This window comes from Mauremys reevesii, linkage group 13 (genome assembly GCF_016161935.1).
Source record: "Mauremys reevesii isolate NIE-2019 linkage group 13, ASM1616193v1, whole genome shotgun sequence".
Taxonomy (NCBI): Eukaryota; Metazoa; Chordata; order Testudines; family Geoemydidae; genus Mauremys; species Mauremys reevesii.
Genome location: NC_052635.1, coordinates 39,344,677 through 39,356,578, shown reverse-complemented (window position 1 = coordinate 39,356,578; position 11,902 = coordinate 39,344,677). Strand labels below are relative to the sequence as shown.

Sequence of the window (11,902 nt, the reverse complement as noted above, 5' to 3'; positions counted from 1 at the left end):
CCATCCAGTGCTCTGGGCACCTATTCCATAAATTAAAAATGAGCTCACATAAACAAAGGACTGCCCATACATATCTCCATCTTACCCCACAGCCTACTCAACGTCCTTATGAAAAGATGGGCTTTGTAGCTCAGGTGTAAGCCACTTCAAGTTGAAAGGAAATATTGTTTTAGTGTTTTCAGTTCATGGTAGCCTTACAAATGTTGTTCTTCGAATGCATTTTTTTAAAACTGTTTTGCCAATATTTACTATGTTATGTGGAGCAATTTCTGTACTGCTAACCAAGGCAGGCAAAAATCATGAATTAGGGCCAGAAGAATCATGAGATAGTCTTAGAAATCATGGGATTTTTAACAAATGATCAATGTGACATTCTTTTGATTTCTGCGCTTTAGAGTGCATTCGGGTTGTGTCTTCTGGCCTTTCCCTGCAACTGTGAAGAACAGAAACTTGCTTAAGCAAAACAAAGCCCACCCCTGAGCTTCTCATGAAATAACATCTCCAGAAGTTGGAGCTTTGAGAAAAAAACATTAAATATCACAAGGTTTGTGATAAAATCATGAAGATTGTTAATACTGCAATTAATTTGCCCAGGACTGAAAAATAATATTTAAAAAAAATAAATTATCTAAAATTACAGCACTTAGATCCTGACCCTGCAAAAATTTAAGCACATTTTTCATTTTAAGCTTAGGAGCAGTCTCATTGATTTCAACTGGACTATTCAAGTGTGTGCACAAGTGTTTGCAGGGCCAAGACCTTAACATATATACACAAGGTAGTCTATAACTGGCCCCTGGAGAGGTGTCTTTCCCCAGGTAATTCCGGTTTGTCATATTTCCCAGTTGTGACCACTTGGAGAAACCACTACATTTAATTATAATCATAACACTTATTTCACCTGTAGAGCTCAAAGCATTTTGCAAAGATGGGTAAGAATCATTATCCCCATTTTGCAGGTGGAGAAACTGAGGCACAAAGAAAGAAAGTTAGTTGACAAAGGTCGCACCATGAATCAGTAGCAGAGACAGGAACAGGGTCTCCTCACTCCCAGGCAGTTGCTGCCTAACACTGATATATAAATATAATTGTGATTAGAAATGTGCCCAGGCATCAACAGATACTGGGATTTTCAGTTTGGATGTCATGGGTTTGCCTGTCCTAGAGTGAGGGATGAACTGTGACATTCAAATCCAGGACTGGATTCTGATTCCTTAAAGTTTAGAATTGGGATTTGAGACTGTAGAACTCAGGGCTGGCCTCAAAACTGAGAACTAGTTCTGGGTTCAGATTCCAACCCTACCCCTACACTGCTTGAGATGCTGAGATTCAGGGCTTTGGTCCATTGCTAAGGGAGTGATACAGTAGCTTTTAACCTGTCACACTGATTCCCAAAGCACTTTGCAAAATATTAATTCATTCATCAGAAAAGGAATTTCTCTGCCTTTATTTAGGTTTATATAGTGCATTAAGTTGTGTGTTGATTCAAAGCATGTGTGTAATGATCTGTAATGTATTGCTCTGTAATAAATCAAAGCAATCTTCCCTAAAGCGCTGTCCATTCCTTGGCCCATTTCTAAATCTAACTATATTATATTAACATTAGGCACAAGCCTGGAACAAGATTTGGATCCTTTTTCTGGCTCTGTGATTGACTTACTGTGTGACCCTGGGCAAGTCACTGCTTCTCTCTGTGCCTCAGTTTCACAGTTTAGAAATCAGATGTGGGGAGTCTGACTTTAAGGCCTAAGGAGTGTCACATGACCCTGGCCTTCTATATAAAGGGTGCTTTTAGAACTAATTTGTGTTTCCAATGCTAGCTGGTGAGGGTGGGAGAGAGGGGGTGGTCTATGGAGTAGAATCTACTGAAGGTCAGAATGGAGATCCAATGGAGTGCTGCCAATCTGGTCTATTTATTTTACTTTAGCTGTTTCATTAGAAAGTTATCAAGGGTCCTGGAATAAACAAAAACCCTTAATTGTGGGCATCCATTTTTTAATATAGGTGTATTTTGCTATTGTATTGGAAATAAAACTTAGTATTCACTTAGTATATATGTTAATGAATCCTAAAATACTCATGTAGAAGGTTTTAATGTCTTTGGGCACTCTCTTACAAAATGTTCTTAAATAATAACTTGTCTACCTAAAACTGCAGAAGTGCAGCTTAGTTTCTGGCCAAGCTTTGGTCCATTTGATATCTATAAAGTGCTTGTTAGAGCAGATTTATGTGTGACTGTTGTGCCTATTTTCTTGTTAAAGCCTCAGCTCTTGTGAAATGCATGTGTCTGATTAAATGAGATCTGGTCTATCTTACCAGGTGTAAGTGATTGGGTAAAATTGCTACATGCTCATGATGACTAATGGAGGAACATAGCAGCTTGCAAAGGATAGCCTAAGATTTCAATGTGATTATAGGTACTCAGCTTGGGACACTTTAAAAGGGCCTAATTTTCAGAGGGAGGGTGCAGAAAAATTGGGGCTGTTCTAAAATTAGGTACCCAAAATCAGTAACCACTCCTGAGAACAGCATGGAGGCTAAAGAAGTCTAGTTTCATCCTCTTACTCCATTATATCCATGCTAATAGGAAACTTCCTGAAAGTGAGATGTTAGGGTAGGGGTTGGGCAGTGGCAGGCATTTAAATCAGAGGGGAAATGGAGAATAGCCAGGTGAAGAAAGCAGTGGACTATACAGACACAGAAGAAAAAAGATAGTCCCTGTCCCAAAGAATTTTTAATCTAACCTCATGGTGTTCTTGTCTCTTGGATTTTCACTGTTGAAGTTGTCTCCAAAGCCAATGACTGTAAGCAGCTCAGATGTGGACCAGAAGAACATGAGAAAACATTTGAGTAGTTCCTGCATTTCAGTGTTTTCCTGTAAGGGGCCGTCTTCTCCAACAATCAAGAATATCACAAGCAAAGCCAAAGCAGGATCAGAGTCTAAGGGTATGTTACTTACTCAAACCATAGCTGGACTCATCCCACAGGTTATGTGGAGATGAGAATTTTCCAGTTCCCAGACATCCTGAAGGGGTCACCCACTTGTCAAAGAACTGCTTACAATTTCAACCATAACTTCAAAAAAATATAGAGTCAGGGTAGTGGAGCTGAAATTGGTCAAGGAGTAATCCAGCAGTTATTTGGCCAGTGACTTCTTTGGTGGTGTGAGGGTGAAATAGGATTCTCTACTTCTATTAAAAATCTGGTTGAGACTTGACTGGCTCTGAAAGCTTCAGATGTAGGCACTAGTCCTATAACTTCCACTGTTAAGGAGTTTATGTGCACCAAGAAGCTTGTGAAATGCTTTCTTTGCTTAAAAAAATCCTGTAAGCCAGGTGACAACAGCAGAAGTAACTGAAATAATGGTGCTTTTTCAGGTGGTCAAAAGTAGCCTAGCTGAACTACAACAAACCAGGCAAGGTTAGGCTGCTCCACCCTGTCAATAACTCGGTTTCAATGAGTTCCTGAGCAAAGAAGTGTTGCTTCCCAGTTCATGGTCTCTTCATTTATAAAGAAATGCAGAAACAATACAAATGTCAGTATTACATAAAGGGCAGTTCAGCCTTAAAAAGAACTCAGTATTTAATGGTACAAAAGACACAGGACCTTCTACAAAGATACAAATGAGCCTTTGAAACTTTTTTAATGGAGTGTTTATTCCTAGTCAACTGGAGCTCCATGTACCAAGAGGCAGAAACTGGCCCAGAGATAATTGATGCTTATTGTGCGCCAGACACCTTTAGACTGATTAATAAAATTAGGTGCAATTTGCCTTTAAGGACAGTCTGATATTCCCCCTTGACTCTTACATTAAACATGCTGGTAGTTTCAGTGATCATCTTCATATTCAAGGATGCAAGAGTTGCCTGGGTATGCCAGCTTCTTCAGTCCCCTTCCATCATGAGATAGCAATCGGTGTTTTCCTCTGGGCTCTGGTCATTACTCACCCACCCCTTCCATCTTCATCCTATTGTTTTAAATTGCACTTTATTGCCACCACAATTAATGGGTGACGTGATGTCTAACACTATGTCCAAACATTCCTAGGGCTGTTTTCATTGTAGAATTCCTACTCAGTGAAGACTTCCTTCCCCCATTCATCCATCCAAAAGCTCTCAGGTCCACTCTACAAGCTACAGCTAAAAAGACACAATTTCTGTTCTAAAGCTGATGCATTTGTTTTACAGACAAGGAAAATGATTCAAAAATGGACACCAAATGTACTTCTGTTTCTCAGCTGGCCAGGTAACTATTCAGAAAATATCTCAGTATGCTGCTTCTGGAGCATTAATATTGTTTGCTGTAGAAGTCTCCAGATCATCCCAAACCTCTAGATACTACAAAACTACTAGCTTTTTTTTCTGTGTAAGAATTGTCTTGCCAATTTCCTGAGTTGGGTTTAAAAGATACAGATATTTAAAGGGCCTTTCCCCTAAGATATTTAGAACTATATCTTACATTGTAGAGAATAGTATTTAAGGCCTAGATTTTTCAGAAATGTGCATATGCAAAAGTGCAGACACTTGTATGTGAAATCATGGCAGATGTGAGCACACATGGGCAGTCAAGTATCCAGCTGTCCATTTGCATATGCAAATTAAGCACAACTGAACATACAGGTGCATGTATGACCTTGATAACCTGAGCCCTATTTTTTCAGTAACTTGGTAATTAGAATTGAGTCTACCAAGACTTTATTTATACACATTTACTTTGCTAAAATAGTAGGACTATTTTAGCATGGAGGGCTTACACTGGGGAAAGGCTCTGTTTTAGGCTGCGTTGGCTGTCTTCAGTAACTTTGTCTACCCATTCACTTATATTCTATCAAATATCTAAATGTAGTAAATAGGAAACTTAAACATATTGAAATATACTGACACCCTCATGATAGGGCTAAGCAAGTGCAGTGACATCTGTTTTACACTAAGATTGAATTTGACTGATATTTCTCCATTACTGGGAATTACTAATGTTATAATTTAATACCGATTCTTATTCTGCATGCAGGAAAATGTGGTGCATTGATGACTTTGAAATTGGGCGGCCACTTGGGAAAGGTAGATTTGGAGCCGTTTATTTGGCTCGTGAACAAAATACCCACTTCATCCTAGCCCTAAAAGTCATCTTCAAGTCTGCCCTCGAGAAATCACAACTGGAGTACCAGCTCCGAAGAGAGATAGAAATTCTGAGTCATCTCAGGTAAGAACCTGTGCTGAAAGTAAATAAAATAACAAGGGAGTGGAACTTGCAGTCTGAGGAATGCTGGTATCCCTGGCTGACTTAGTCTTCGCACCCTCCATTTTAGCAAAAGCCAGACAGCAGTTCATTCTAGACCACCCTAGTGGCAAGCTCAACAAACTGGAGCCAGTCTTCTGGGTTGCCTTTTTGGAGATACAGAGAAGTGGAAAACGTGATTACCTTACTTCAAAACAACTTAACCTAATTGGTGAACTTGAGAGGTGGGAAAGAAGGTAGAAGTGCCCTCATTAGTCTGTCATGTGGGTGAGGAAAATCTCTGAGATCTATCCCTACAAACTACACAGATCATTGCTATCCTCTAAGAAATATACAGCAAACAAAATGGTGTGCTGCTGGTGGGCCTCACTCTCCACCCACGCCCCCAAGAAATTGTTCCATTGCCTTTTTCAGTTGTCTACTTAAGGCTAGAATCTTGAGGGTCCTAATTCTGATCACTGTTCAGTTGTGAACTAAAGAGGATCTCATTGGGAAAGCGGAGATGCTGAGCTTGCTGTCTTGATTTCTAACGTGGTTCAGTTGTGCCAATCTCAGCATGCTTCTGACTAACCTAATTCCTGACTGCCACAGTTACAAGGCTAACTGTGCCTCTGAGCCCTTCTCTGAGCTGAGTTCACCCCCTCAGGTGTTAGGCCTAGTGCCCATCTCCCACCAACTCCTAGGTGACAGTACCCTGTGTATTGTCTGTGCTCACCCCAATAGGTCCAAGTAGGGTTGGATACCTGCAATTCTTCCCTTTTGGGAGATTGTGACTAGTGGAAAGAGTTTAATCTTAACAGCATGAACAAACCATAAGACAAAAGTTTGTTAAAGCAACAAAAGGGCTACCTACATATCTGTCTTGCCTTAAAGGCTTGCCGTCCTTAGCAGAGACCATACTCAGGTCTAATATTCCAGACACTCAACTTCTGGAGCCTGGCTTCACCCTCCCTCTCTTGAGTGACTCTTTATCCAGCCCCAAGTTTTATTGCTCTCCTGTGTTTTCTGAGCCTAGTTAAACCAGTTCAGGTAGCTCAAGAAGAGTGGGAGTAGTAACATTAAAGTCCATATTTCTGGGTGCTTGCTGAAAGTCTGTTATCTGGCCAATTGTCCTGGCTTCCTGCATTTCCTGACAATCCTATTATCAAATAAACTCAGTGCAGTAAACATGCCAAAAGCCAGGTCACATACAGCATTCATAAATTGTCACAGAGCTGCTCCAAATCCATCACACTAACCCTGGGGGGAATTCTCTAACCTTTTCCCCCACAGACCTCTGAAATAACAAGCACCATTTCTACAGCATGGCTTCTACTCCTGTTAAATCAGCAGCCAATGCTACTTTACTTCAGCTGTCCTATTGTCATTCTGTTAGTAATGTATAGTCTGTTTTTTACGTACCTGATCCATTTAATTCATCACTAGACCAACTAAACCATGGGATTATTATTTTCCCACATGTGCAAGCTTTCATAACACTCCTGATCCAACTGAATAGGAATGTGGTGGTGGGAATCAAGAAACTAGCCTAACATCTGGCTTCAGTGTTGTGATACTTGTTTGATTTTCAGCTACCAAACATGACCTTTCTGGCTTTTTTTTAGGCATCCAAATATTTTGAGATTTTATAACTACTTTCATGACAGAACACGGATCTACTTGATGTTGGAATATGCTCCAGGAGGGGAGCTGTACAAAGAATTGCAAAAACATGAGCATTTTGAGGAGACTAGAACTGCCACGGTGAGTAAAGTGTTGATGCTGCTTATGTTTGTGAAGGGGAATGGAATCTCATCTTGGAACAATAATGTATGCACTGTAGACATAACACGCTGAGTTTGTATGCAGAAAAATCATCTTGCCTAAGTAAAACTAGTTGGAAATATCTTGCTCACAAAGTGTCTTGTGTGACTGCCAATGTTCCAGTTCCTGGATAAAGCCAGGAATTGCCAAGATGCGGCATGGCTTCTTTCTAATCTTCAAAGGTTCAGTACATCCATCCCTAGTTTTATATAGTACTACCATTAGCTTTCTAAGCCACTCTTACAAGTAATATCAAAACAATCATAGAATCTCAGGGTTGGAAGGGACCTCAGGAGGTCATCTAGTCCAACCCCCTGCTCAAAGCAGGACCAATCCCCAGACATATTTATTTTTACCCCAGATCCCTAAATGGCCCCCTCCAGGATTGAACTCACACCCCTTGGTTTAGCAGGTCAATGCTCAAACAGCTGAGCTATCCCTCCTCCTAAATATATGGAGATATACCTATCTCATAGAACTGGAAGGGACCATGAAAGGTCATCAAGCCCAGCCCCCTGCCTTCACTAGCAGGACCAAGTACTGATTTTTGCCCTGATCCCTAAATGGCCCCCTCAAGGACTGAGCTCACAACTCTGGATTTAGCAGGCCAATGCTCAAACCATGGTAAATATCAAACCAAATCACTCACTGCTGAGCCATAACAAGGTTTGTATTTAACTTACTAAATGGCTAAATCGTATTTCCTATAGAAAACCACTACATAAACTGTGTTTGACTGTATTATTCTCTTGGGTGTGGCACATTCTGCAGTATGTAGAAGAAATATCTGATGCTCTGATATACTGCCATGCTCAGAAAGTGATCCACCGAGATATCAAGCCTGAAAACCTCCTGCTAGGATTTAAAGGGGAACTGAAGTTAGCAGACTTTGGCTGGTCCGTGCATGCTCCGTCACTCAAGTGAGTCTGACTCCTCTTTTCAGTGGTAAGACCATTACTGTAAGCACTCAGTCTCTATTCAACTGTCCTGTATTTCCAGCTCCTCCACTGACAACATTTTGGTAAAATCTGTCTAATATCCTAATTCTCTCGTCTTGATTCACTGATGCCACATAATTGTCTCCAAAGAAATGAACTGTGGACAATCACTGGATTGTGACACCACTGATGGTGAGCAAGGAGGAGCAGGATTGGTTCAAGGTTGTGTGGTCCCTTGAACACTGAAATGAATCCTCAGGGCCTCCACAAAGGCATGAAAAGTATGTTCCTTGTGTCCTGCTTTGCTTCCACTACATGGTCCTTGAGACAGCATGAGCGGAGAGGAGGTCTGTCGGCAGCCCCAGGACCAACAGCTGAGAGAAGCTCTCCTTCACGGCTGGCTATCTCTATGCTTTGACTGGCACTTTGAGGAAAGAAAGCAAAACCATGCATAGGGCTTTTCTTAGGTATTAGAATCTTTATTTTTTTCCAAAGATTCTTGCGACACAGACTATAGTCTGAAATATTACTGTCATGGAGCCATATAAGTGCCTCTTGTCTTTCATGAAGTACTAAGAGAATGTTTTTGACTCTGCAGCCAAACCCCTCATGTAGCTTCTGTTCAACCTAATCTAGATCTCTGGCTTCAGGAGTTATGTCTAGTCCCCAGTCAAAACTACTCCTTTTAGACTGAAACTTAAGAAATTGTATGCCCGGAGTCACCCAGCTTGCATACACAATTTTGAAAGTTTGGGCCTCAATTGGTCAGAAGGTTAATTGCTGGGTAAGTAAAGCACTTCCTAGGATTGAGACAGAAGCTAATCTACTTTCCCCACACCTAGGCAACAAAGCTGACATCCTACCTAGGGCAAGATCTTCAAAACAGCTCAGATTCTAGTGGGTCCAAATCTGGCCCCTAAAGTTCTAAACTGGGTATGGATGTACATAGTAAATCAGTTATTGATAAATTTACTCTACCTTATTTTAATGCAACAAAATGACTGGTGATTTATTTTTTTAAACAGGAGGACAACATTTTGTGGCACGACAGATTACCTTGCCCCAGAAATGATTGTTGGGAGAACCCATGATGAAAATGTTGATGTTTGGTGTGTTGGTGTTCTGTGTTTTGAATGTCTTGTGGGGTATGCGCCATTTGAAGCACCCACCCGCAATGAAACATATAAAAGAATTGCAGAGGTAAGCTTTCCTAAATCCATGGAAGAAGTTACTTGGTTTTGAGAGCAAAGAAAATCTACTCCCACCGGCAAACAAATAATTAGCCTCAGAAGGATTTTTTTTAATCAGTGAAAGCTGATTTCATGGTACACACAAACTAATGAAATAATAGCTTAATTGATGATGATCAAAGTTTACAGATAGGCAAAGTAAGAAAAATGCTGCTTGAGAACTTTCTGCTTTAAGGATATTTACTTTGTATATTTTGACTGATGTTGACAAATTGTGTTTTAATGGTTATAAAGATTTAACTTTTTTAATCTTGCCATCTGTCATTAAATAATTCTGATTTCCCACCCTCCCATAATTTTCTGCAACTGTGAAAATTTAAATTGATAAAAATGGAAAAACTTAAACATTTGCTACTTATTGAATTATATAAAAAATCAATTTCTGGGAAGCCTACAAATAATCTAATCATATAAAAGATTAGACTAGGAACTCACAACTGTCAGCACCACTGATAACCAGGCCAATAAATTCTCTTCTTTAGAATCAGACACTGCTTGGGTTTTGATTTTGTTGACATCAAACATGACTGGTTAAAGCACTGTCAGAGTGCATTACACAGAACTGGGCATCCTGTTTGATACCATCTCTGTATTCATTAGGACCCCTGACATTCCCAGTTAAAATCTTCAGAACAATGTCAAAATAACATTGTTCATTATGAGAAAATCCTGGTTACCATTTCCCTCTTCAAAGTCTGTAGTTGAGCAGGGTTGGATAAAGATGCCTTCAGAGCACATAGACTCGTTCTTAAATCAACAAGAGTCCTTAAATAGTAATGCGAGGCACTCCCCTTTTACCGAAGTATTCATCCATTGTGCTATCTAGTTACTAAAAATAGCACAAACATACTGTGGCACTTCAACTGGCAATACATATGGCAAAACTGTTACTCTAAATTAGTGTTGGATGTGTTTCAGACAGCTGCTCCTTTTTGTACAGAGTTTAGGGTGAAAAGTGGTGACAAGATGTAAACTACCTAATTTGAAACAGTGGATCATCTTGGATATAGATTTGGGGCCTTGTCTTGTACCCGTACAAATCTACTGGAATTTTGCCATTGATCTGAATGGGAGCAAGACTGAGTCTGTAATTTTATTTTCTATCTGCAAAATTGACATGGTGGAGGAGGGGGATGAGCAAATGTAGATAAATATATTGAAGACTAGGGATATAGGACAAAATGTACCAGTTGGTTCTAATACTAGCCTTATTCAATGAAGATTACTCTCCTTCATTAATTCTGTCTTCCACACTGCTCAGTACAAAAGGTCTCTTTAAAATTAAGCAGCCAACCAATTTATTCTAGTGAATACTATCAGCTAGTGTCCTTGACTGGTACTCTAATGTGCACACTGTATCGCAGATAATTGGAAGTGTATTATGCCAGAAACATCGATCTTATTTTGCACATTAATGAGAGTTAGACGTATATCAGATAAAGTTCTTGTGATTCGATCTATTCTGTGGCTGCTGTGACAATGATCTGGTATAGGAGATGTTACAATGTAATTCTGGAGCACACAAAATCTTACTTTTCATTGAAATTCAGTTGTTGTCATCATAAGTTATAACCCAGCTATACGCTATCAGATTTACATGTATTCCAAATCTTAACTGTCAATTACGAAAATGCAAGACTGTTGTCTTTTTTTGAAGACACTAATTTATTATCATGGAATTACCTGGCTTTGGTAATATTGTTACATCACTCATTACCCATTAAGCAGTACTTTTTGTAGCTGTGAAGACTACAAAAAACTTGACAACTGCTTGGTGGCTAGTGTGCTGAGACCATAGTCTATTGTGCTGACCAAAGCTGTCTCCTGTGTCAGTTTGTCATATAGTTTGATAATCTTTGCAAGCTATCTAGAGAAATCTCCCCCCAGCCCCTTCATTCTGTTTGTAGAGCACCTAGTGCACTGGGGTCCTGGTCCATGACATAGGCTCCTAGGTGATATTATACGATTCATTGTACTTGCATCATACCTGCTGTTACCTTGTGGAACTAATATTGTCTTTTTTTTTTTTAATTTCAAGGTTAAATTCACATTTCCCACATGGGTGCCTGATGGTGCCAAGGACCTTATTTCAAAAACACTTAAGCGCATTCCCTCTTTGAGGCTCCCTCTCAAAGAAATAATAAAACATCCATGGGTTAAGAAGAACTCAAGGAGGATTTTCCCACCACTTTATAAAGCAGCTGAACAATAAACTTGTGCTTTAAGAGAAGATACTCTCACTCTGGAATATTGACTAGGTGTGCTTTTTTGAGATGGCTGGATTTTTTTTTAATTCAGTTAGGATTCAGTTTATCAGAATGAATAGGAGTGGGAAGTATTAGACACTAAGGTAGAGAACTTTCTGTGATGCTGGAAAGAAAAAAAACACTAGTGGGAGTCTTAAGGCTCAGGGTTGAGAGGTGGTGGGGAAAATAGCTTCAGTCCTGAAGGTAATATTTAAATGGATAGGGGTTAATTTACTTTTAGAAATAAAGCAGGTGCTGCCATTAACTATAGTAGTTTGCTTTTTGTATAAACTTAATTTCATAATTGTGCTTTCCCTCCCCCTGTTCACTCTGATGTTTCGATATAAGCTTTGAGAGCAGCTACCCCCTTCCTGCTTAACATGAACCATCGTAACTGCCAGCTTTACCTATGCGTCATGTGCGGTGG

At 39.9% G+C, this 11,902-nt stretch overlaps 1 protein-coding gene across 2 annotated transcripts; it reads left to right on the top strand.

The window, feature by feature from the left end:
* The first annotated feature begins 1,812 nt into the window (after window positions 1-1,812).
* On the top strand, window positions 1,813-11,598 carry LOC120380505 (aurora kinase C-like). Of its 2 annotated transcripts, none has more exons than XM_039498249.1 (8): window positions 1,813-1,871; window positions 2,784-2,946; window positions 4,188-4,245; window positions 5,011-5,202; window positions 6,843-6,981; window positions 7,813-7,961; window positions 9,005-9,179; window positions 11,268-11,598. In XM_039498249.1, exons 2-8 carry the CDS (start codon window positions 2,799-2,801, stop codon window positions 11,439-11,441), a joined length of 1,035 nt encoding a protein of 344 aa, XP_039354183.1. In that variant the 5' UTR covers window positions 1,813-1,871; window positions 2,784-2,798; the 3' UTR covers window positions 11,442-11,598. The 2 variants fall into 2 exon arrangements, with proteins under 2 accessions (XP_039354183.1, XP_039354181.1); XM_039498247.1 differs by having other exon boundaries at window positions 1,818-1,907.
* The last annotated feature ends 304 nt before the right edge of the window (window positions 11,599-11,902 follow it).

Excerpts from the sequence above, each read along its gene's own strand:
- LOC120380505 (XM_039498247.1), top strand. The coding sequence starts at position 1,878 with ATGGAGATCCAATGGAGTGCTGCCAATCTG. Across the intron at positions 2,947-4,187 it reads AGCAGGATCAGAGTCTAAGG|ACAAGGAAAATGATTCAAAA; the intron begins GTATGTTACTTA and ends TTTGTTTTACAG. Across the intron at positions 4,246-5,010 it reads TCTGTTTCTCAGCTGGCCAG|GAAAATGTGGTGCATTGATG; the intron begins GTAACTATTCAG and ends TTCTGCATGCAG.